This window comes from Rhamphochromis sp. 'chilingali' (genome assembly GCF_963969265.1).
Source record: "Rhamphochromis sp. 'chilingali' genome assembly, chromosome: 16".
In the NCBI taxonomy this organism is placed as follows: Eukaryota; Metazoa; Chordata; class Actinopteri; order Cichliformes; family Cichlidae; genus Rhamphochromis; species Rhamphochromis sp. 'chilingali'.
This window is the reverse complement of record NC_137943.1, coordinates 25,708,825-25,736,156: the sequence shown is the minus strand read 5'-3', so window position 1 is coordinate 25,736,156 and position 27,332 is coordinate 25,708,825. Positions and strand designations below refer to the sequence as shown.

At 39.5% G+C, this 27,332-nt stretch overlaps 1 protein-coding gene across 8 annotated transcripts in view; it reads right to left on the bottom strand.

Annotated features, from left to right (window-relative positions):
- The window catches only part of epb41l3b (erythrocyte membrane protein band 4.1-like 3b), a 57,008-nt gene extending 31,489 nt beyond the window's left edge, over positions 1–25,519 (bottom strand). The window contains exons 1-4 of one of the 8 annotated variants that reach the window (XM_080907416.1): positions 25,077–25,260; positions 13,669–13,785; positions 6,441–6,637; positions 2,881–3,024 (exon numbers count right to left, since the gene is read on the bottom strand). In XM_080907416.1, the coding sequence (XP_080763542.1) occupies positions 2,881–3,024; positions 6,441–6,626 (330 nt within the window). In that variant the 5' untranslated portion in view covers positions 6,627–6,637; positions 13,669–13,785; positions 25,077–25,260. Of the gene's footprint in view, positions 1–2,880; positions 3,025–6,440; positions 6,638–13,668; positions 13,874–25,076; positions 25,261–25,360 lie in introns of those variants that run through there. The other 7 variants (XM_080907421.1, XM_080907417.1, XM_080907422.1 and 4 more) reach the window with 7 other exon arrangements.
- Between the last annotated feature and the right edge of the window lie 1,813 nt (positions 25,520–27,332).

Below are 27,332 nucleotides of genomic sequence, written 5' to 3'. Positions count from 1 at the left end.
AGCTTATCAGAGGGTCCCACTCAAGCGAACAGTTCTGCTTTAGAAAAACTTTACAAAGCAGAAATAATAAGATAATACAAATGGAGAAATTCAAAACAGTCTGACACAGTTGGTCAAAACCACACAGCAAACCGACAAATAAATAAATAAATAAATAAATAAAATTCTTTGACAGATTATCGAGCTCTGAAAGTAATGACTCCATCCACACCCCGCCATGCTAATAATGATTAACAACCAACTCATGCTCCATTTCTTCTCCTCCCAAAATATCCCATTTCCATATTTAATTTCCCTATATTATGATAAAAGCCATGCTTCTAGGCTAGTGTGGGGTTCCGAGTTTCACATTTACAACACAAAGACACATGTTTTTCCACTGATTGTTGGCTCTCTTTTCCTCAAAGGGTTTATTTCTGGAGAGCAGATGAGCTTTGAAGTAAGAACTGAACATTTAAGAACCATTACATGAATATTTTGTTCCCCCCTACAGACTACCCAGAGAAGGTTTGGAGGAAAAACAAAATCCCATAAAACAGTTTGACAATGCAAATGCGAGTGTGCAGAGAAAAGCGTGAAATCACTGCTTCTAAGCAGGGCCGTCAAAACAGCAGCTTTATTCTGTTAATACAACGTGCAGGGATCATAAAAGTAACACACAGATGAATTCTGGGTAATGGAGAAGACCACTGGCACAAGCTATCAAATCATGTGAGTACTGATGATCACTGACGTCCTGACAGGAAACATTTGTTTTATATATTAAAGCAATACGTAAGGTTGCTCACATCGTTCAACTGTAATAATAATAATAATAACAATAATAATAATAATAATAATAATAATAATAGTGCAGTGGAACGCCATGAGCTGCATTTCACATGCAGAAGGAAAAATAAAGATAACTTTACTTGACAAATGTGATGGAACAGGGCTCATAAACAAGTTCTTATATAAACACGACATAAAGGGAGCCAACCAGCCGTTCAGCAGTCAGAGCTGAAAACACTAGAAATCAGCCGATTCTGGTCCCCACCAGGCGATCGGAGTGTTTACACACATCTTCAACCTTTCCCTCTCTCTGTCTGTAGTCCCAGCCTGCTTCAAAATGGCCACCATCGTCCCTGTACCCAAATCCTCCACCATCTCCTCACTGAACGACTGGCGACCTGTAGCCCTGACCCCCATCGTGAGCAAATGCTTCGAGAAGCTGATCAGGGACTTCGTTTGCTCTGCACTACCCGACTCACTGGACCCTCTACAATTCGCATACCGCCACAACAGGTCCACTGATGATGCCATAGCCCTGACACTACATACTGCCCTCTCGCACCTGGAGAAGAGAGACACGTATGTGAGAATGCTGTTTGTAGATTACAGCTCAGCATTCAATACCATCGTTCCCTCGAAGCTGGACAGGAAACTGCAGGATCTAGGACTGAGCAGCTCCCTCTGCAGCTGGATCCTTAACTTCCTGTCTGACAGATGCCAAGTGGTCAGACTGGGCAGCATCACCTCATCCCCCATCACACTGAACACTGGTGCTCCACAGGGGTGTGTACTGAGCCCTCTCCTATACTCACTCTACACCTACGACTGCACAGCCACTAACAGCTCCAACATCATTGTGAAGTTTGTGGACGACACTACAGTGGTGGGTCTTATCACCAACAGTGATGAGACGGCTTACAGGGAGGAGGTCAGCGCCCTGACCCACTGGTGTCAAGACAACCATCTCACCCTCAACGTCGCAAAGACAAAGGAGTTGATAGTGGACTTCCAGGGGTGCAGAGAAGTACACACCCCCATCACCATCAACGGCGCTGCTGTGGAGAGAGTGAGCAGCTTCCGGTTCCTTGGAGTACATCTGGCTGAGGATCTTACGTGGTCAGTACACACAAACAAAACAGTGAAGAAGGCGCAGCAGCGCCTCTTCTTTCTCAGGAGATTGAAAAGATTCGGCATGAGCCCCCACATCCTCAGGACCTTCTATCGCTGTGCCATTGAGAGCATCCTCACTGGATGCATCACCACCTGATATGGCAACAGCACCGCCTACAACCGCAAAGCTCTCCAGCGAGTAGTGCGGTATTCTGAACGGATAATTGGAGGTGAGCTTCCCTCCCTGCAGGACATCTACAGGAAGCGGTGCCTGAGGAAAGCGGGAAGGATCATCAAGGATTCCAGCCATAAACTGTTCAGACTACTTCCATCAGGAAGGAGGTTCTGCAGCATCCGGTCCCGTACCAGCAGACTGAGAGACAGCTTTTTCCATCAGGCCATCAGACTGCTGAACACTTCATAGACACCTCAGCTTCACTACTGGAACTTCAACATTATGCACTCCATACTGTACAGTAATGCCCCTTGTTTTGCACAATATCCAACTGCTAACCTCTGTATATTCTATTTGTGTTTACTCCATTTAATTTTTAAATATGCACACACACACACACACACACACACACACACACACACACACACACACACACACACACACACACACACACACACACACACACACTTAGTATACACATTCAGTAATATGCATACACTCTTATATTGTACATATATTTATTCATATAATTCTCAGATTTAGCCATTCTTATATTTTGCTTGTTCTTATGTTATTGTATTTTTGCACACCTCTGTTGCTTGTGAAGCTCGCACACAAGAATTTCCCTCACATGTACTGTACCAGTGTACCTGCACATGTGATGTGACAATAAAAGTGATTTGATTTGATTCTTGCCTTCTCTTTTTGGACCTGAACAGTTTCCATGTGGCTCGAGTCTCTTACATATTAAAGTAGTGACGAAGCTGATGGAAACAGAATATTTAAAATGACCACCACTCTGTGTTAAACTTAAAGCGTCTCACCTCTACATTGAGCGTGAAGTCTAAGCCATCCAGCAGAGTGACTTTACACTGCATGATCTTCACCTTCTTGACTCCTCTCAGCGGAGACCTAGACAGACGACTGGTGGATGACCTGTGGGATACCAGATCCTCTTCCTGCTGCTCCTGGCAAAAAGAGGAAAATGTGTCACTTAAAAATAATGAGAATAATACATTTACAATAACAGTTTTCTACATTTGGGATAGAGCTGAGTGGAATTTCCTTGTTAAAAGTAATGAGCTGCTTCTACCTTGTCATGCTAATTGTGGATAGAGGCATTAACGTCTCTAAATGTCCACCAGAAGAGAAGTTTCCTTACCTAAATGACCGTTAATGTAAACCTAAAAATAGACACTGGGACCCTGACTGAGTGTAATCAGGTCCCACTGAGAACAGCTAGGGGTGTACCGCCATTTTGTCTTAAGGAGAGAAAATCCAATTTTCCACTTCGCTGAAAACAAAGCCTTTGCTGACTGACTTTATGCTGAATAGACGCCGTTGCTTCGAGATATTTTTCTTTCTTACATACAGTGAATTTAATTCCCCCCTTTTATTCTGATGAAGAACATTTCTTATCTTGCTCTTCAAGCCATTTTCATTGCATTGTTCCTGCAGTATCTACTGCAGCTCATGTGGACTACTCTCCCCGTAGACTCATTTTGATGTAGTATTAAACAATAGAAGCAGAATAAGATGACTCTAAAGAACACAAGAATGAAAGGTCAAGTTAACATTTCTAGGAAATACCACAAAACACATTCTCCCCCCCATTTGTTTGACGTATGACTGGTGAGAACAGGCACCACAGATGTATGAAATCACAGTTACATGTGCACCCTGCTGGAGAACGTGCCTCGCAGGGAAGGCCGACAGTGTTGTGTCAGACTGGTGCAATTTCCCCTCAGTCTTGCTCCTGGCAATTCCCACAGCTCTAACACTGATGGTGCATCACTGATCATCCTCAGTGTGGAAAAACAAGGGGTGCATAATGTTGCTGTGTGAATTTGAAAGAATCCTGGGGTCGATTAGCTCAGTGGGCAACACTGCAAGTTATAAAAGAAGATCATATATATGTATAACTATTCTCCTGGAGCTACTTGGATCTAGGAGAATAGCAATGTTCACTTTGGACCAAACCTGCCAAACCAAAGCTGCCTTAGCATTTTCTCTAGTGGCCAGCAGGGAGCGACTCATCTATATGCAAAAAAGAAATCTCAGGTAGAAACCTGTAAGATAATGATCCCACTTCTCACTTGCCTTATTATCCCAGCAGGTGCTTTCCTAATCACTTTATAGTAACAATTGCCCATTCAATTGCTTCAATTCCTGATCCCGATTTCGATAAAAGCAGATGACGGAGCAGGAATGCTTTAGGACATGGCTATGCTGTGACTGACGAGTCACTACTGTGTGAGCACGCAGTGTCCTCGGTTTCTCAGAACACATGTTTGTGCTGGCCATATTACACCCATCTTTTATATCCAGTCTCTGTATACATCTTAAATATCTCACCAAGTGCTTGACTAATGTCTGCACAAATAAGCATTACCCTGGGAAGACAGGGTAGTAATTGGATTCCCAGTATTTTGAATCCAGCGCCATCAATAGTCCAAGATTTTTGGTTTATGACTAAAAACCCCATTCCTAAGGACAACTGAGGCCAAAGGGAATATGCTGCTCTTTTAGCAACGCTAAATAGCTTTATAAAGATTGCAGACACAGTCAAGTTTTAGCATCTGAATGAAAGCAATGCTGCGCCCATGTAAAGCCTAAAGCTGAAATTAAAATCTGGCTACCACAGAAGTGTTTAATGTAGACAAATGATATCAATAACATCAATGCAAAATATTGTACAAGTCAGACTTTGTTAACATGAAAACATGTCATTTATTTCATCACCGTTTCACCACATTACCCTGCATTGTATATAATTAATTTATCCATCACATCGCCCTGCGACTGCTGCTCTCTCATTACAGCCTGTTATGATTCACGTGTAAGCTTCTTTTCAACAAAGGCACCATTTAAATCCTTCTCCTTTCCACATCATGATAAGAACCTGCTGAATGAGTGGGGTTGTGAGCCTGAGCACATTCAAACTATGGTTACACGCTCCAACATATTAAGAAGTTCAAAGTTCAAAGTCACCAAAAAAAAAAAATTATTGAACATGGATTTAAAGTTTTCTGAGTGAGTAAACACATCCTAGACGTTTAAAGCAACACAAACACTATGTAGACTGGGAATGTGACCTGTTAAGTTGTTTGAGATGTAACTTTTTATATACATTTTCCACTAACTACCACAGTAAGAGACCACATCTACAAGCATGTGCAGCTGGTGAAAATGTTTTTCTTTCAAGTAATAAATTAGAGAAGAAGCAGGGATCTACCTCACACTGAACCTCTGTAGTTTGGAAGCACTGGAAATTCAATCTGTAGATCGATTAAATAGTGAGCCAGAAGGCTGTTTGGGCCAAAACCTGAAGACAAGCACTTAGTGCTCAGATAACATCAGTAGCTTCCCAGGCTTCATCAGATATAACATGGATAGGCTACAGGGTATAATATTATACTACCAGAGATCACTGTTCTCTGGTTTTAGACTCGTCCAGCTTCTTTGTCAAACATGTAAAATCATTTAAACATGTTCATGCGTCGAAGTGGTGTGCAATCTTATGGATACATTTTAAAATACACCAAAAGTCTTCATCATAGTTCAGACTCAACTCAATGGGTTTAATTCCAGGTTGTTCCCTAAATTCTTCCAATCATTGTCCCCACAGCTGCAGGAAGTTGCAAATTGGGAGAGATGTAAAAAACAGTCAGTACAACAAATGATTGTTGTGATGATTGCAAATAATGCCAGGTTTCTACTGAACTACATTCATAAGTTATTCAACATAACAGCAAGGATGGCTGTGGCATCCTTGCTGTTATGTAGACAAGTTATTTAGAAAACCTGTGAAACAGGCAAAACACAAAGACGGCAAAATAAAACAACTAAAATCATCCCTCACCAAACTGCCCGTGCGTGTGGCCGATCAGTGACAGTGACTATATCTGTCAAACTGCCTTAGTTGCTGTAAAGCCTGAAAACAAAGCATCCACAATTGAAGGTTTCTTGATCTATCCGTCTTCCCATTTCTAATATATAAAGCTCTAACTGAACACCAGGCTTTCCTCAAAAACAAACAAATGCATCTGACGCATGGTTGTAACCGCCATGGAGGACTGAGGTCACGTCTTCACATTCTCTCCCCCTCCCCACGTTCATTTCCATTTTTTCCTCACAAAGCCACAATTCATTCAGAAGAGGGATGAATGGCGTGTAATGTTTTGTCAAATTCAAAAGGATCTATACAATGTTTACACCACAAAAGAATCATTCTTAAATAAAGTGGCAAAGTTTGTTTTGTTTTTTTCCTAATATTAAATTCAGTAAAAGTATGTTTAAAGGAAAATTATGGTGGATGCGATGGATGGATGTTCCATTTTTAAAAGAAGTGACAGTGGGTGGATATGGTTACAAAGAGGCTGACCTGTTCTTTCCTGGCCGGGGTACTGTGTCCGACGGCGGCTGGAAGCTGCTCCGGTTGGTTCTGAGGCAAGGCGGGTTCGGCTGCCACCTGGCTGGGTTGGGATGCCGCTTTTGCTTTCCCCTTTTCTGTCTCCTTATTCTCCTGTGGCTGCTTGGCCTCCGAGTCGGCGCCTGATTCAGTTGTCATGGTAAATCACACTGGAGTGGAGGAAAATGGAGGGTAAAGAGGAAAAGTGGATGAGTCAGCTGACTTGTTATGAATTGATGCAGTGCCGCTTTTTGGGCCCGTCTAACGATAAGCTCCCCTCTGATGCAAATGCAGAGATGTGGATATTGTTTGACAGCAGAATAGGCATGAATGCAAGTGGCTTTGGTGCACTCACGTCCCCCTTTTAACTAATCACAGTAGTGTCAGTAGCTGACAATGCTAAGGGCTTGGACTGCTTGTACCATGACGTCAACAAATTCTACAATATATCCAAAGCTCACTAAGGGGAATTAAACAAATTTAAAATAATATCTGCAACTGTAACAAATATCTATTTCTGCAAGTATTTTTTTTATAAATTGGTTTCTAAAATATGAGAAAAAATAAGTCTAGGAAAATGTCTGAATATATTTGCCAATTACTTTTGTCAGTTTATTAATCAAATAATTTATGAACTTCTGCAGTTGTTTCACATTCTGATAAAAGCATCTGTGAAAAATTTACATGTGTAAATCAATTAAATTGGCCTAATTTGCTGATTAGGAGGAAATTAAGTGAGAAACCATAATAAAACGATTTAAATTGATTAAATATTTGAATGAATCCGATGGAAATGTCAAACATCTCAAGCTCTCCAGTGTGGAGCTCCACTATTTTTTGCACAAGACAAAAAAAACATCACTTTATGCTTCCTACCTGTTGTTCAGACAATTCTGGGAATTTGAAGTTGGAAAATATTTTACATTTTCGAAGCAAATATCAAAAATAAACAAAAAAAAAAAAAAATCAAACTTAAATATATTAATTCCACAGAGGAAAACTAAATGAAAAGCAGCAATTCACTGGAGAAAGCAGAAAGTAATCTGCCTTTTTCTTATCTGCAGTTACTTTAACAACACAAAACAGCTGATTAACTCTGTATTAAAGTACAAGCCCCCAGTTTCTCTGTAGTGTTTACACTCAGGAATCCAAAGTGTCTGAGCTGCACCAGTACGTGTTTTTCATGGCATGACCTTCTGCTTCTGTGAATAGCAGCATACCAGCGATGGATGTGGTCCCAAGGGCCTGAGGCTGGGTAATGAGGATATATCTAATGGCTAGATTTGACAAACAAAAATGACAGAAAGGACAGCTCACACCGGAGGCTAACTGTACCCACAGTCTTTGACACTGGGATGTGGGGTTTGGAGGCTGTTTGTGTGTGGAACGGCATACTGCGCCTCTGCTGCACAGAGCCTGGGTTTTGTAGTATGGATGCCTGTCATTCTGCTGCTGGTATGCTTTTCCCTGAGCTCTATTTATAGGGCTGTGTTTACTGCAAGCACGGAAGATTCCAAGGAAGATCTACTTCTAGCTGTGGGCATGGTCAGCACTGTCTGGATCAACAAAACCAACACTTCTTAGGGACAATCCCCAAAATAATCAAACAGTCATTAAGAAATGGCAACATCTGCAACTCAAACATTGAGCACATTAAAACAAGATAACATCTACTTGGTATGACTGATTACATCTGATTGTTACAAGCCTTTCAAGACATTTTACCAGACTGGAAAAAAAAATCTCTGAAAACCTTAAAGATTTAAATTTGGCAAACACGTCCAGCTCCATGCGTCTAGATTATCAACAGCTGGACTACATGACCTCATGCCTCGGATGCGTTGTTCATCTTGCACTTTTTAGCTTCAAAATAGTTTTGAGCTGAATAGACTCAAGGTTGTGTTGTCAGCCCCTTGATTCAAAGCCATTTGGTATTAGCTGCTAATTCTAATGCAGAACGATGCTTTACTTAAACAGGCAATTGCTTTTTGAATGCCAGAAAATATTTCATCTTTGCTAATGAGCACTCCTCTTAAATCCTGATGGAATTGCTTCAAACTAGCAGTTCAAAAATAATGCAAACTCAAACTTTGCCAAGTAGCAGAAACACTTCAAACCAGCATGTTGTTGGTCATTTAATGGATCAGAATGATGCTGATATAAAGCAACAGTAATTCATGGACTCAAATCAGTGGAAACTATGCTTTCTAAAAAGTCATGAGCATTCTAAGCTCTAAGGGTCACTGAATGCAACGTGCTGATCAAACACTTTTCAACTTCAGACCTCATAAAAAGGGCTATAAAGATGACCTAATCAAGATTAAAAGCCTGAGCAGCAGCACTTTGAATAAACGAATAAAGTCACAAGGTCCAAATTCCAACCCATGTTTTCCAAGTGAAGACGAGAAATGTAAAAGACCACTGAGCTGAATTCAAGCAAAAATCCTGTCAAAACCTCTTTCGCTGCAACTTTGTTGTGTCATGTGCGGCAGAGTTGAGGCGCGGATCACTAATCAGCTGACAGAAGATGGCTGCGTAGCTAACCTTTGCCTTTCTTAATCCTTTTATGAAAAAGGAACTATGGAAGGAGTGGTGGAACGGAACATCTTAGCACCATAGAAATGGAGGAAGAATAAGTTCAGTCACTGGTGACAGGCACTCTTCACAGTGCAACACAACAGCCTACACAGTAGTCCTGTGTGTGGCCCTCCACCATGGACTGGTACATAAATTATGCATTCAGAAAGAAAGCCATGTATTGCCTGGGATTTCTGCTAGTAGCTGCCCAATATTGTACCAATATAGAAGACAAGTTTCAGCCAAAGTACTTCAAAAATGTGTGTTTGGAAAAGAAAGGGTTCAATGCCATTTTATCAAGTTCAAGTCTTTTTGAAGGCTCTAGTAAACTTACAAGATTTACCTTTTAACAGGTATATAAGGACAGAAATAGACAACTCAATGTGCTGACAAAGCAACTAAATTACTGCTCATCCTCTCACCTCAACTTCACTAATGTATGTACTTGATCTAGAATCAGTTACATGCAAAACATTTTGTTGACTGGGAACCGTCTCTAAAACAGAAGCGTATTATAAAAATGGGAAGTTTTAAAACATCTGTTTGTTCCCCCTGTAAATTCTGGAAGTAATAAAAGTAGAAGTCAGCACTTACAGAAGAAAAAAAAAAGCACTTAGTGTCAAAGATATAATCAAATTTACCTCTTGGATTAGTAGCTTCACGGTCAAATGTGAGCTGATGAAAGCAGATATAGTCTCCTCAGTCACACCTTAAGATAAAAGCTAATACTCTCTGTGTTATGCCTTCCAAGGAAGGACAAGTAGAAACCACCCACCTCTGAAGAAACATTAATACTGCTTTATCATGCTTCATCCTTCTGTGAATCCAAAGAGGCCCACAGTTAATAAAACCTGCTGTCTGTCACTGGACAGACCAATAAAATCCCACTGAGCTGCAATGGTTGGGTTGTACACTGCAGTGGATATTCACATCCATCCTAAAAGTGCAGCCAGGGTTTTATCGGTGTGTAGCTGCATTATTATATAATTGATCACAGACACTAAATACTGTAGTAGGACTGCCCATGCATGCAGACCTCCATTTAAGGGCCATGTGTGATTGTAATGCACACTGCTGGAAAGGGGCCTGTGCACATTAAGTCTCATGCACACACATGGGAGGATGAGGGACTGCCATCTGTGCCGAGTGCTATTAGCCAGAGTACACCACAGCTGGGCCCATCCCTGCCGCCCCTGCCCCCACAATCATTACCCCTCAGGGACTTATGGAGGTTACATGGAGGGGAATAGTCTGCGTTGCTTGACACGTCAAGGCCCATCCCGAGCAGGCCTGCCAAATAAGATCTGACCATTTTGCATGGCCGCAGGGCCGACAGCTGTCGCAGACCAAAACCCAGCCGCTGTAACAAGATATCACGTAGCTGGTCTGGACATTCAAATTAGGCACCCCTGCAGATCCCCAAAGTCTCATCAACTGTCCTGACTAAGAAAATTATTGACATGTTTTTGGAGAAGTCTGTGGTTTAGTAGATTTAGTAGATAAATCAATTAAGTTTATTACTTAAATAGTTATTTATCAAAATAAATAACTTAAGTAATTAAAACATTTTTATTTAAAGCTCTACCTCCTCTTACTTTACTAAAAAAAATTAATTAATTAAAAAAAATGTTGTTTTGGGTTTGTGCTGTACTTGTGACACAAAAAGACATCTAAAGATTACCGCCATATATAAAAAGCCAAGTGCTGTCTTAACAAATTCAATTACCAGATTAATCAAAAAAAAAAAAAGATTAATCACAGCTTTAGAACTTCCTAAACCTTCAAGACTTCTGCCAAAAATGCTGTCCAGCATCATCCCAGGAAACTTCCGAGTTTACTGAAACACAAAAACCTGATTGGACATCACACAAGGTGACAACAATGAAATAGAGGTCATTATTGCCATTTCCAGTTAATCAAAAGTTGAGTTGAAAACCTTCCTTACAACATTTTCATATAGCTTTGTGCATTTTAGTCGTGCACTTGAGTAAAGAATTTTACACGACCCAGATGTTTTATACCACACTGGGTTGAATGTTCTCCTGCTCTGGTGTAGGAAAATTTGAGCATGTCAACAGTTCTGACAATTAAAAACATGGGTTTCATTTGAAGAGCCAGCAAAGACATTCCAAAAACAACTCTCTGTAAAAGGTCCCTGCAAGACAATAAATGCGTGAAATTGTAAAATCTTAGACTCAGCAAGCATCTGAGGCAGATGGTTTATGGCTTCTGTGTGTACGCTCCATTGCCAGTTTACAGCTTAAGAGTGCAAGTCATTCAAATGATCCCTGTAAGGTTTCACTGAGACTTCCATGAAAACGGCCTTGTGACATCTGATCAAATAGTATTTGCACATTTGATTATATAATTTAGCAGCCGTTTCAGATGTCAATTTTAAAAAGCCCTTTGGTTGAACCCTCACAAATCTAGCCGACACGTGAGACCTCAAGAGCAGAATTTGGGGAAGGTAGACTGGTCACATGAAGGTGACTCCAAGCAGGGAGCATTTTTGCTGAGGCGGCCATAAATCCTGTCGGCTTTCTGCGTTTACATTACTGTCTTTAGCAGTGAGGCCTCCGATGATTCGGTGGGCAACACAGCTAGCTTACCGGTACTGTTATTGCATTCTGACTATGCACACCGTGCGACACAATCAACGCGGGATTGTTGACATGCAGTTGCTTAAGGCCATGGATGACTTCTGTGAAAGGGTAACACAAACACAATCTGTCTGATAGGATTTGTTGGAGTTAGTGGCTCTCGATTGAGTTGTCTGCCTTAGTTGACAAAGGGAAAAACCCCTGTTAATGTAAAAGATTAGAACTAAGTCTCTGTATATTGATGAGAAGCTAATAACTTCTTATACTGTGGCCGAGACGGACCAGAAGGGATTAAGCATTTTAGGAGATTTACAATCAGTAAATCTGACTTAATTACTAATAATGCCTGCTGGCACTAATAAAAAAAAAAAAAGTTAAAATAAACCTTTTATTTCCCCGTTTACGTTGTTTACTGTGTAAATTTGAAGGCACATTTGCTCATTATGTTTTTAAATTAGTTTTATGCTCACTGGACAGTAATAGGCCAAGAATGACTAACTTGAAAAATACTGATGGAATACCAGTGCATTCCCATTAAGAGCAGTCACTACATGGCATTGTGTCTACTAGAACTTAAAGGTAACATAATTCTACAACCTAATCCAGCTTGATGAGCTGTTACAGACAACAACAACAACAAAAAATACAAAGATACACTGATGTCTGAGTGAGCTAGCAGAGCCATAGTCATGTGGTTTACTATTAAAAATATGTTTTAGTAATGATCAGATCATTACAAAGCTATTCATGTGATTTTTGTGTTACAAAATCCTGATGATGAAAGTGCTATAATCAAGTCACCTGTCTGTCTAGACATTTTTACATTATATATACACACAAACACAGTTGGACAAATAACTGATGAGTGACATTTAGAAGTAGAAAAAAGTTACAAGTGGTCATTGCTCATCTTTGTAGCCTTTGATATGAGAGTCACCATTTGTATCACAGCTACAGATGTCAGAGCATCTTATTCTTTAGTATATGAGACAAATTATGGTTTATATATGTATAAATACAAGCCAAAAATCATGATTCAACAATACTGACCAATATAAATTTGGGTCTTCCTCATATAAAATCAATGGTCTCAGCAGTTTTTGTTGAGTGAAATGAAAAGACTGCCTCCTCCATTGTCACTGTGCAAACTAAAGCTGTAAACAGAGGTGCAGCCTCAGTAAACGAGTTATGAATCCCTGCCTACAAGGCCCACAATGTTCTTGCCTCTCAATGCTACTGCAACAGCAGCTTACTGTGCATCTTAATTAAATTGTCAAATCAGTCTCCAGCCATTGCATGCTGTGGCAGCAAGGATGTAAGGATGCTAAAAGAGGATCCAGACCGTGTCATCCTGCCCCTAACCACGCCTACCGCACTGCAGATCAAAAACACCGAAGTGTGTCGTCTTAACCTCGGACAATCTGACAGTTTTAATCCATTAATTGTCTGCAAATTGTAACACTGCCTGCCAGTGACTCAGCGCTCTCCTTCACTGATGTAAAAACGGGAGGGATTGAAGGTCGGACAAGCATCTGTATCGTCTCATTTCACCAATTTCACCCACTTTCTGGCCCCGAAACTTGAGCACGTTAGCCAGCTTCACCTCAAGCGGTGCGCTTCTTTAAAATATCCGTGCATACCCCGACTTTTAGCTTCAGATTAACCACCGCTGCAGGCAGCTCAGTCGGCAAAAAGCAACATTTTCTGCTTCAGTGTTACGCGCCGAATGGTTACAATGTGAAACCACAGTGGGATTAAAAAAGAAAGAAAAACCATATGACCCCCGTTTCTGACTCGGTTAACCACGTCCACTAGACTTTTTCCGCCTGAGTAGATACAGTAAAACTGTACTCTAATGTTAATCATCTGTCATCGGCTGCGGGTGCTGTGAGCACGCGATCGAAAATGTGGCACGAGACAAAACCTCACAAAGAGCCGTTCAAGCAGCGAAACTTGCATCTTCTCTAAGTGAGCCTCGGTGTAATGGTACAAACGACAAGCAGCGAAGAAAATGGGGTTATTACCAGACACGGCGTCCTCGTTCAGCTGGTTATGCGAGTTGCATTCGTAGTGGGCTTCTGTTTCCTGACAGCGGTGCTACTCTGCTGCAGTTCCCCTCTCCACCAGCCTATCAAACTCCACTATGCAGCCGAGAGTAGAATTGTGGGATATCAGAACAGCCGGGGCATTATTTTAGCAGCACCCTCCTCCCAATACACATACACGCACAGCAATTGATGGCACGAGGTTTGTTGTTTTAGTGACGAACGACACTAAGAGTCATCTCTATGTACGGACATGAGATTAAATTAAAGTCAATCAGTGGAGGAATGTAACAAAGGAAGGATGATGTGCTCAACTGATTGTTGAGTTTAAAGGTGTCCGTGGGCCGTTCTACAGTCTGCAGGGTATTTTCTGTCCCACCCATGAATTTGAAAATAATGCATGCGCAAAAGACTAAAGGATACTTTTGTTGCGTAAACTGCACTTTTCCTGAGAGAATTTTTTTAAAAGCCTTAAAATACAAAACAGTTCTTTGAGAACATTTTCTCAACTTCTTTGTAACCAAATAGGATGTTAAAATGACTTAGAAATCCACTTAAAAATAGTTGACACTTTTTTTTACATCAAGATATTTTAAAGAATAATTTTGCAGCGCTGTTACCGGAACTCATTTAAAGGAAGAGACAACACGGTGATAGACATGCAACTTGTGCTAACACCATGGGGACACTAAAGGCCCTCTTTGACATATTTCGTATTTTTCCAGTACTTTCTGGCTAGATGGAGTGTGCCACTCCAATCAAGGCAAAACACTCTTACTCATATTCCCCAAAGAACACAAATCAAATTCCAAGTTTCCTTGCTTTATTTCCACTGCTAGCATCTTTCCCCATGAAAACACTAACACAAGTGTGTGAATGTGTGTGTGAATGGGTGGATGACTGGATATGTAAAGCGCTTTGGGGTCCTTAGGGACTAGTAAAGCGCTATATAAATACAGGCCATTTACCATTTATTTTTTACAAGCACTTTGCCCTAACAGTGATCAGTCTGTTATTTGCAATCCTGTTACCATAAAACAAATCAATTTAAAACAAACATATGCTACAAACATTTAAAATATTAATAAAAAATACATCTGCGGTCCTGAGTATTTACTTGTCATATGTATGTCATCTGTTAAGCCATGTTAGCGTGTACAACCCCGTTGCTCTAACATGTAATTTTCAAAATGGTTTAATCTGTTGCCTTTATAATCACTTGAATTATTATATGTGTTTGTGAAAAATATTTCAAAATAGATACAAAATTTCTAAAATAAACTGACTATTAAAGAGTTGGGCAGGATAGATTTCAAAAGTTGTTTAAATTAATCGAAATTAAGTCTCATCTAAAATTGAGTTTTCAATGTGAGTAGGACCATTTTTAACTGAATGGTCAAGAATTCATTAAACAATTTTGTTAAAAAAAACAACAACAAAAGAAAACAAACTACTGTGCCAAGCATAGCACACAGCAACCAAATCTCATAAGTGGACCTTTTTATTTGTTTAAAAATTTTTTAAAATAAAGAAATTTTAAAAACAATTTCTGAAGCCTATATTGTTCACCAATATGCTCCATTCATTTACCTAATGTGTTATAGAGGCAATTGTTGTTTACAACACAAATAACAAATCATTGCCAAAAATATCATCTTTATAACACTGGAAAAAAACATTCCACCAATATTGGCATTCGTGTATATATTGTCTGATATGTGCCATTTCGTGATGTAAAGTAATGTCTTGCTTGTTAGATACAGAGCTGGAGACACAAACTGAAAATATCTATATCAGAATGCTTTTAGGCTACAGAAACAGGATCGGCCACAAAAATCCAACATAGGTCACGCTCCAAGAATTAAAAGCATAAACATTATCACTATGCCATGTTCTATATCAACATTTCAGAATCTTGTGCGTGCGTATAATATAAATGTGTCTAGACAGAGCGGCGACTTGAATCTCAGTTCAACAGTGTACATTAAACTGTGTTTCACTTTTCTACTTTCTGATATTTATGTAGCGGCTAAAGTTACTTTGCAGACTAGTATTTCAATTCAACTTTATTAATATTGAGCCAATTTACAACCACAGTCACCTCAAGGCACTTTATATTGTAGGGTAAGGACCCCGCAACAGATATTCAACATATATAAGCAGTAATAAGCTTAAAACACACGCTTCAGGTTAAAATAGTCACCACCATTAAAAAAAGCTCACTTTGACCATCCACAGGAACAAGTTTTTGCATCAGTATCATTTTCCAGAAATATAACACTGACAGGAACTGCACGACAAGCACTTCCACTATTTACATTTCAAGTACATTTTCCATGAATATTTCTGGACAATGTAGGACATTTACTCTGTGGTATAGTAGAAATTTTACTTGCATAAAGGATTCAAATACTACTTCTGTCACAGAGCTGAAGCTAGATAATCTCTATATCATCCACTGCCAACTGAAAAACAATCTAAGGCACAATAAAAAAAAAAAAAGGAAATTATGAGGATGTGAACGCAGCGACGCAAACGCACATCTGCAGCGCTCTCCCAGGCATACATATTGGTTTGTGTGCATTCTGGGTTGTTCCCTCTGGGGATTTGTGGGTTTTGCCTCCCGCCTCCCAGTGGGAATTTGACCCAACTCGATCACCCATTTGACTTTTCTTTCATTGAACTGCTTTCATGCTGGATGCCCACACTTACAATATGCTACACATATATAAACATGCAGTCGTGAACACTAATGAGAACTTTCTGCTGAATTCATACATAAATAGTGACAGTGACAAAGTGGGCGTGCTTTCCACATAGCAGAACAACACACAGTGACACTTATATACAGAAAGCAGACAGCTGCTTCCTCATTCAGTCTCTCGGTGGACAAGTCATAAAACAAAACCATAAAACAATGTTTTATATTTAGTGGATATAGTAAAGTAATTAAACTACACTATATACAGTCTTTTTATTCAAACAACTCTTACTTGTGTAGTTAGGAGATGATGTAATACCTGTAATATATAATAAATGTAAATGTAATAAATGTAATAACTTAAAGGGCTACCAGCCTGAGTGTTAAAGTGATATGTCCATTAACCACAAAAAAGTGAAAGGATTTGCTTTTGTCACATACCCTTACCACCAGTGGAGATCAGTGATGGTCTGTTACACGCCCTCCCCTTCACGTCCTGTCTTGTTTTTGTAATGAGTACTATAGCTTATGCTTCCAAAACAAATTGTTGTGCACATTACCACAATGAGGCTCTCTGAGAAAACATAGTGTACAAGAGGCTGTAACAACTAGCTACAATATCTTTTTTTCTGTCCAGCTAAACAATGGTTATCTACATTTAGAGCTGGTGGAGTCTGGCGCAGTATGACCAGACTGATTGTTTCAGACATTGCTCATCAGGGCCTGTCTAGCCAGCGGGTCGCGGCGGTATGACTTTAATGCAGTAAAATAAGGGATGAGAGCTTGCATATTAGCTTGTCCCTACAGGAAATATCAATGCACATTGAATACTTGAAGCATTAAATGTAATGGAGCTTGGTCATTAGATAACAAATAAAAATGGTTAAAAAGCTGCTTAACAAAGGCAAACAGACAGTACTTTATTGCTGGTCATGAAAAACTACTTAAAAAAATGTTGCCAATAGAAGATAAAATATGAAACTTGTTTCAAATCAATCATCCTCAAGGGGACAGGGCCTTCTCTATTGCTGCTCCTAATCTGTGGAACAATCTTTCCCAGCACTGTCCACTTTTAAAACACGTCTTAAAACTCATTTTTACTCTTTGGCTTATGACACAGTCTGACCCTGATTTTATTGTTTTAATCTAATGTGCTGATTTTATTGTTTTAAATGTGTTTATATATATATTACTTATCTTATATTATTATTACTATTTTTCTCATTTTTTTTAACATGCTCAATGTATCATGTTTGGCATGTCAAGTGTACAGCACTTTGTGTTCAGCTCGTGGCTGATCTGAAAGCGCTATATAAATAAATTGCTTGCTTGCTTGCTTGCTCCCACTTTCATATTTGAGGGTAGGGAGTAGCTTAAATATATTTTGGGTAGTTCTGTAATGAAGTTGTTACAGTCTGTGATGGTAGTGACATTGGGGGATTATCCCCTAAACACCTCATGAGGTGGTTTTTGGCTACCACACAGCAAAAAAAGAGACCAAAATACACCATCAGAAAATTGATCCTTGTTAAAGCAGACACTAATACTGGGTTGGATCCCTTTTTTGCCTTTAGAGCTGCCGTAACTCTTCATGGCAGATTCAACAAGCTGCTGGAAACACTTCTCTGAGATTTTGCTCCATTTGACATGATAGTACTACAGTTGCTGTAGATTTGGCAGCTACTCATCCATGATGCAAATCTCCTGTTCCCCCACATCCCAAACATATCTATCAGACTGAGATCTGCGAGTGTGGGGGCTATTTGAGTAGGGTGATCTGATTGTCATAAAAGCAATTTGAGATGATCTGAGCTCTGTGACATGGTGAGTTTTCCTGCTCGAAGCAACCATCATGTGCACACTGTGATAATAACGGGATGGACAAAGTCAGCAACAATACTCAGGTAGGATGTTGCGTTTACACATCTTGTTTTTTTAAACACTAAAAAATGCCAAGAAAATATCCCCCACACCACTACACCAGCAGCAGCATATTGTTTATGCCAAACTCTGACCCTAGGGTCAGAAATCAGGACTAAGAAATCAAGAGACATTGACAACCTTCTATTGTCCATCTTTGGTGAGCTGGTATGAACTGTAGCCTCAGTTTCCCATTCCTAACTCACAGAAGTGGAACTCAGCGGTCTTCTGCTACTGCAGTAAATCTGCTTCAGTGTTCAACATGAACAGGGGACTGTATAGACTAGGTCTTAAATATGCTAATATTTTAAGCCTGGCTTTGTCAGAATGCCTTTGGTTTTTGTCAGCTGGTAGCCTAAAACAAGCTCCTCAAAGTGGAAGAGTATCTATTGTAGGCAGGGTTTTCACAAATCCATGACTGGTCTGATTTAATGTTAAATTAACAGCCAGTTTTGAAGTTCCAAAGCAATGTTCAAAATGTGTTACTGTCTCAATTGTTTTGAAAATCCAAAAAAAATTCTAAGTCCATATCCATTAGAAGGCAGAAGGTAAACAGAACTGTTCTGCAGAAAAATATTTAAACACTTGTGGGGTTTTTTAATATATAATTGTTAGCTCAACATGTAATAAAACAGGCTGCGCGTGTCACCCTTTCTCAATGGTTATTTAAATCTGAGGCAATAAAGCCTTGGCCTTTAACTGTGCTGTGACTTTCTATCTTCACATATAATTACTCACAGATAAGTGAGTGCACATCGGTGACTCTTCCAAGTCTCTAGAGCAGCCCTTGGTCAGCAAAATGATTAATACCACGCAAGACAGCCAACATGTGATCTGTGGACTCGACTTAGCTTATGTGGCTGCTTAACTCTTCACTTTTTTCTGCTGTGTACAGACACCGAGTTCCCGTGCAGGTCGTCTGCTGAGAACCCTGACCTTGAACCCAGTTTACTTCTAAAATCTTTTCTTTTCTTAGAATCAAAACAAGTATGAACAAAAGCAGATAACATAAGACAAAAAACAATAGTTAACAACTCTACCACTGTCTCTTTTATTTCAATTGACTCAAAACTGAAATGTAATAGAAGTTGCATTCAGCTGATCTTCTTACATTTCACTTTCATTTAACACAAGAACATAAAAAAGTGAGAAGTAATACTACAAGCCCTAGTTTTTTGAGGAAAAAACTTTTTCCTTAAAATTCACACTGTAAAGCTTGTTAAGTATAAATATGTCTATATGCTCATTCTCTATAATCAGGAACCTCATGAAGTTCATTACAGCAATCCAATTTACAGTACTGTGGTCAGAACAAGCAAGCTGGCACTTCATCAATGTACAATTAAGTTGAAGCATGTCCCTTACAGAACCTGGCAAATCACCCGTGTGATCCAATTACAAAAAGAAGAAAGAAAATTCCAGCAGTTTCAGCAAATCCCAGGTCCGGGGGAAAATAACTGCTACTCTAAAATGTGCCTTTTTTGGTTTGTTTTTTGTTTGCCAAACACAGGATCACTTTCCATTTTGTCTGCTGGGTTTTCAAACACAGTAAGAGAAACACTTCACTAGATGATATTTCTATGCTTACCTGAACCATTCCGATAAAAAGGCATTTTTAATCATTGCAATCTGTGGCTTTTATAGGGTTTTTTACAGTTCCATTATTCAAACTATGAATGCATTTTTGAGAGTTTATGACTGCGTTAGTTCGTCTGTAAATTACACTTTGAACTGAATGAACTCAAATCAAATGGGCTGAACTTCACCTCCAACCAGTCACGACTACCATCCCCTACTGTCCAGCTCAACTCAGCTGCAAATGCCTTCACTCCCAAAGGGCTGCAGGTCAGCAAGCACACAATGGAAATTAGAGTCTGATTTTGACACCCCACACTGGGCAAAAGCTTCCAAATCAACCCCCTACCCCACTTTGCGCACACCCTCATTCCACTACACCTCCTACACTTTTTTCAGCTCTGGCTGAAAGGCACACGTTGCAGATTAAGAAGAAATAAAAATGAAGTAATAATAAGATACTTGCTTTCTGCATGTAGGAAGCACATCTTATCTCGAGGCATCATAAATGAGGGCTGTATTTACAACCTTTGGAATTCACAGTTTTGCCCATCAAGTAACTTTTGGTTAGGAACTGTCTGAGTAAGCGAGGGGCGGCACGTGTGCAGCACGTGGCAACAAGGAGAGAAAAAAGCTTCCTTTTTTGGCTTTGCTGTGGATACCAATTCGTGAAAAACAAAGCACTTTAAGGAGGATTTCGACTATGTAATCCAAACCAGCCTGGTCTACAATAAATCACACTTTTTCCTCTCAACTGTTGCAATTAAATCTAAAATATTTATCTGTGTTGATTTCATGAAAACCAACATTTCCAATAAGCACTCAACACTGTTTCTCAAAGGGAAAAGCTCTTTTTTCCCCTTCCCAGCCAGAGTTAGATGTGAAACTTAATCTACCTGCAATAATTATGAAGCTGCCATCAAAAGTCAATGAGCTTAGCTTAATATAGCATAAAGGCTGGAATGTGGGGGCAGGGGAAGCTAACCTGTCTGTACACCTCTGAAGCTCAATAATTAGCAAAGGAGCTCTTGTTTAATTGGTACAGAAAGCTAGGATTAAAAACAGCAGCCTGCGCTGTGGTTTTATAGGAGAGATGTTCTAGACTATTTCCTGGAGTGCTTCTGCGAGACAGAGGAAAACCAGGGGATACTTCATGAATAGGTGAGCCTTTCTTACCAATTTGAATATTTGTGCTAAATAATGCTAACCAGGTAGCATCGTTAGCCTAAAACAGATTCAAGATTTGAGTTAGAGTCAACCTTCTCATCTAAAATCATTTAACTCTCAAGCGCAGAAACCCACTTAACAAAAATATGAAGAATTTATTTTATATCTACCGAATATAAAATATTCTATCCAATAAGAGTCTTAGCTTTACTCTGATGTAAACTGTTGGAAGTCCTGCCCAGCATCCCATTGGAGGTTAAGCTGAAAGAGTAACCTCTTTGCTGCCTGTGACTTTCAGGGTGCCATCGCGCAGACTACGGCTTTATAAGGCAAAGACCGCTCCAGACCACTTTCAAGTGGTTGGGCATGCTGGGAGATAACAATGCTCCCAACAAGCTTATCAACGCACTGCAACAAGATTGAGTCATACGTTTTATCTCCTCCAGCCTCTGAAGACAGCAGCGCTGCACTCACGCGTTGGGTTCAACTTGCTTTAATAGACTGAACTAGACTGTACACCTGAAGGCACAAAGTCTGTGATTATCACTGATTAACACTTTGCTATCGAAACTGTAAATAGACTGGTACTTATGTAGTGCTTTTCTACTCAATTGAGCACTTAAAAGTCGTTTTTACTACAGGGCTCTTTCACCCAGTCACATACATTCAGACAAGAGCTTTTATCCAACATTCCTCTCTCTCTCTCACACACACACACACACACACACATGCACTCTGATGGATTCTGAGGGAGAAACACAGATCCTGCTTAAGGATATTTCGATGTGCAGACTAAAGAAGCCATGGATTAGACCACTGACTTTTCAATTAGCTGATGATCTGAGCGACAGCAACCCCTTGATCATTATATCTATCTATCTATCTAGAGAGAGCGAGATATAGATATATAAAAACTCACAATTTTGTATTAGAATTCAATCTCACTATTCAAAAGCACCCAAGTTTCACTAGAACTGCAAAAATAGATTGATTTGAAACACTCACTTTGGTATAACAGTATTCAAAAGCATATATTGCTTTCCACAAAGATAATGTAATATGAGCTTTTAAAATCCAGCATGTGCACCATGGGAAAGTTGTGGCTTTAATGTAATAACCATTTCATTCCATTTAAAGTGCACAGACAATACTCCAACCTTTGCCTTACTTATCTATGAATCGTTATAACAACAAGGGTTTGCTGGCTGTTCCTTTTAACCTTTAACCTCTTACTTCTGAGTCACACACCTAGCCCTTCCACTGGTTTTCATACAGCAGCACAATGAGTCACAGCAACAAAGAGCAGCAGGTAAAATAATGTATTCTCCTGCAGTCCAAACCTAGTGCTATTGATCATGTACTAAACTGACAGCAGCATTGATGTAAATTCCTAAGATGAATAGGCAGAGATAGGATTCATCAGCTACAACATTACATCAAAACAACAGTAAGAAATCTGTCTTTGTGTAGCTCTTAAAGCCTTAGATGTGTGACGTGAATGACTCTTTTTAAACCACAATGAAGAGATTTTATCTGGTTTTGCCTGTATATAGTGTAGAGGCAGCTAACAAAGTAAAAAAAATAAAATTTAATACAACTTATAGAAAATCCTCTGATTCTCAAAAGGCTATACAGGCAACATGGGGAACTCTAAAGGACTACTCCATTATAACATCAATGTATCCTCAGACTTAATATCTCATGAACTATGCATGTTTGAAAAAAATATACAGCTTTGGAGTTTTGGTCACAATTTGGAATTTCCCAGCTGCTTGCCTGTAATTACAACCTTCCCATGTTCCACTGGTCCAACTTGGAAAAAAAAATCAACAAGCAACATGGACACCCAACACATTTAAATAGCCTTTTCCATGTTCCAGCTGTGTCACATAAATCACAGCAGCTAAGACAATGTTTTATTGGCTAATCTGTAAGTGCAGCTTGCCATTTTCAATTTACGGTGTACCTTTTCCAGAAAGAGCTGGAGGAAGAGCATGCTGGAAAACTCTTGTTTGGAGTTAATGCCTTTCCTTAAGTGGAATTCATCCTTTAAACAGGTCCTGGAAAACTTTCCTCTCCTAATAGTTTTATTAGCTTTTGCACATTTTTTGCCAAAGTTAGAAAAGATCAGCCATTTCAAAAGGTGCACATGTCTGGATTTTTCTATATGGTGATCTTCTCAAAGTAGTGGTCAACACAAACTTACAAATTCCCGGTGAAGAAGCAAATTAGCAAAAATTTTGTGGATTAAACTTTTCATAAATAATACTTATTTTACCTGCTTTGAATATTTAAACTGGCTGTATTATTATCATCATAGCAATGTATGAAATAAAAACAATGCAGCAGTGAGAGGGATGCTTTTAGCAAATGATTGAAAGAGTTTTATCACCCAAAGCTCGCTGAGGCTTTATTTGCCTTTGCAGAATGCAAACTGTTTACCTATCCTGACAGGAATGTTAGTGCTAAAGTAGCTTTGCTTGGGCACCATCTGCAGCTGGATATAGAGACAGCCATTTCATCCAGCAGTTGGTAGAGACCAAAACAGTGCTGAAAGAAGTCAAACAGACCTTATACTCTCCAATTCTTTGGCCATGCATAACAAGAAAACAAACATCTCCACGCAGTCACGACAAACTTGCTGGTTGGCTGAAGGCAAATTTTATGTTACTCAGAAGCTCGCATATTTGTGTACACAGAAAATGTAACACCAGTGTAAATGATCCACTGTGACGACTGGGTATGTAAAACAACTGTTAGCTAACAAGTTGAAAAAACAAAACAAAAACAAACAATATGTTAACTTGACCCCAAGCAACCAAAATAACAAAATATATACTACTGAAGTAAAATAATAATAATAATAATGATAATAAAAGAAACGATTTCATAGGAGTTAATGGGTTTAAAAAAAAATCAGCTAAAATGTGTTTTTAGTTAGAAGGGTTTAAAAAAAACTATCAAAAAACAAAAAACAAAAAAAAACAAAAAAACAACCCAACCATTCTTTGTGGTCCAAGTTGTCCTTAACGACAACGCTAACATATCAGTGAAAGACACAAAATTAAATAACACTACTTCCTCTGGTATGACAGAGTGAGAACATTTTGGCCAGTCCAAGCCAGCTCATGGGGTACAAGAAATGTTAAGCCTCAGCAAAATGCTACCAATCATCCGCAGAAACATCAAAGACTGCACACACAAGCAAGTGAACAAGACAAGTCCCACGGACTTTGGCCGGTGTTATCTCCTCAGTCCTGTACATTCAAACTCATCATTCGACCTTATAAAACTGCTGAAATTACTCAAGCGCAAATGGTCAGATGGCACTATAAAACGCACTGTCCCATATTAAGATACATACATATCTAAAAGATTAAATATCAAATAAAATTTCATTGCAGCCATATGGACCTCCCTATTAACAATGCCATGAGATGAATGTTCAGTTCAGTGTAGATGAAAGAGAATATTATAACAGAAACGTCTTCTCTATTTCAAGGAGAGGAAACACATGCTGTGACAACTTCCCCTTTCCGAATAGCCTGTCTGTGCCCAGCAAACATTTAATCAGGTGTCTGTGTGTGTCTGTGTGTGTGCGTGTCAAAGAAAACAAGAAGTGCTTCCTCAGCAGTTATGAGAAGAAACGAGTTAAGAAATAGCCCGAGAAAAATGCTGATGAGGAGATTATAGACGCATTCAGCAAATTGTAAAAGACTTGAGTCAAAAGTGTGACACAGAACTTAGATTTATCGAGGGCTTTGTATTTGTATCGGGAAGAAATGGATCTGACTTGTTTTCACTTTTAAACAGCTGTTACAAGAAGTTTCTCAATGCTCCGTCACGTTAGATTTTCAAAATAAAGCGAGGTAAAGTATTGATCGCGTCTGTTTGGCCCTTTACTCTGCAGTATAATGTGTGAAGTGGCTGCCGCTTGAAACGTATTTTGTTCTAACTCCAAATTATTCCTTGTGCTTGTCTCTCTGTGTGTTTCACATTGTTGCCCATAAACACTTGTACTCACCGTTTGAAATGTAACAGATCGCCGGGAAAGCAGCAGGTCAAGTTGTGGTGGAAAGCCCGGTGATTGCAACGGAAAAAAGACATGAAAAATGAAACAGAACATTACTAAGATATGTCAGACGACGAGAATAGCCCTTTAGAAATATTAACAACCACATATAACATCCTAATGCTGCATTAATTACAAAAAAAAACCCGACTTAAGTTTGCTCGTGCTCATATAGTGACAGCCTGTTTTTCGACACACAAACTAAACAACAGTGTAAACACAAGCGAGCACTTTACCTGAGTGTTCAGCGAGGGGACACAAACTCCCCAAACGCCAGCTGTTGGTCAGGGAGCGCTACGAAGACCAGGAATCCCCTGCGTGGGTCTCGTCCGGGTGAAAGGGATCACACACCTGTGAGCGCCAGATTTGGCAAACCTTCCCAGAGACGGAGCGAGCTGACCCCGCCCCCTCCTGCCTCTAAAAAGAAATCGGCCCCGTGGTGCTCATAAACGGGCACGCCCACGACTCAACCAGCATAGACCCAGTGCCACCTGCTGGTCGCTTTATTTTTTGTACTTCTTCTTCTTCTTCTTCTGTTTTTTTCAAACATCACATGACCACTAGATGGCCACGTTAGGCTGAGCTGCGCTGGCTCCTCTCGTGAATAGTCTGCAAACTTCGAAGTGGACTTTTTGTCTGATCCTGTAAGAACTGTTAACAATATGTAGGACTTGGAAGATGAGTGCTGTGCAACAGTCTTAAAGTACCCCTTATTTCTTTTTATTTAACAAAGAAAATAAAAATAGTCACAGGAATTTATTGAAACGGATGCAAGCATACATAGAAATGTGTATAAGGCAAAAACAGAGTCTGTGTACTTCCAATGAGCTTGAAAGTCAACGTTTTGCTATAGCTACCTTTACTCTTCAACACAGCCTGAACTCTGAACTGTCTGTTTCTTTAAGTATACTTAAGGAATTGTTCTCCAGGCTTGTTGAAGGACTGTTGGTTGACATTTGATCCCACACTGCATCAGTAATGTTAAGGTCCGGGCTTTGGGGAGGCCAATGCATGACTGATAGTGTTCACTCATGCTTTTACTGCAGTGGCAGTGTGTTTGGATCATCATTATGCTGAGAAAACAAAAAACAAAGCCGTTGCTAATCGGACACTTGACAGATGGTATTGCATGGTAGATTCAAAATCTGATGGCACTTTTATGAACGACCTTCATAAGCCCCGGAGAACTGTTGCTCAAGATCTCTTAAAAAAATACAAGAAAGCATTTTAGAAGCAAAATGTAAAGAAAGGGGCCTGGCTCTATGATGCGCAGCACTGTATACACAGTGAAGTGGCAGTGGTGCAATATGCATTTACAACAGTACAAGGCATGCATTTATCTCATATAAGTAACTATATTAAAAAAATATATAGGGCTGGCTATAGAGTAAGTCTATTGTATTTTATGTGCACAACTTAAAGGTGTATCTATAACTGCAGTGAGGTTAAAAAGTACAATAGTACAGTAGCAGATTATGATGAAGTCATGTAGACATATGATAAACTCTATGTATAAATTGGCACAAAACAGGAGTATTGATGCACTTAGGATAACTGAATACTACCTGTTTGGGGTTTTTTTTGGTGCTAATCATACAAGTTGTATGGAAAAATCTGTTTAAGTAAATGGAGAAACAGTAATAAATGCACCTGCTTGCATACAAGGGATTGTTGAATGATTAGCATCTATCTGCCAGATCTCAGCTGAACATGATTTTCAAGGGATTTTTTTTTTTAGCATTTTGAGGCCTTATTTGACAATACAGTAGAAGAGATCGTGCGGAAATGACACACAGGAAACTATCTGATCTAGACTTGTGCTCAGACCCCTATACAGCAGCCTTTGACCTCCGGGTCACCTGCTCAACCAGGTGAGTTATTGGGCACTGACAGTTATGACAGTCACTATTATCAATAAACGCCCATTTTATTTTTCCCTGTTTATTTTGTCACCCATTTGAGCAGATACTCAGCTGTTAACTTCCCTTTGTAATAGTGAAGACAATTATTAAGAAGACTGTTGTAAAGGTCACTTATAGGTCACTGGTCTCGGTTCAGCTGGCAGAAATAATAAAACATCAATACCACTGCAGTGTTTCCCAGTAATGAGAAGTACGGCTAAAGTCCAGGAAAAAAAAAATCCATACAGTCTCTACGTTTGCCACACAATCAATCATAGTCCGACTTCCAGTTTTTTAATCCTTTTAA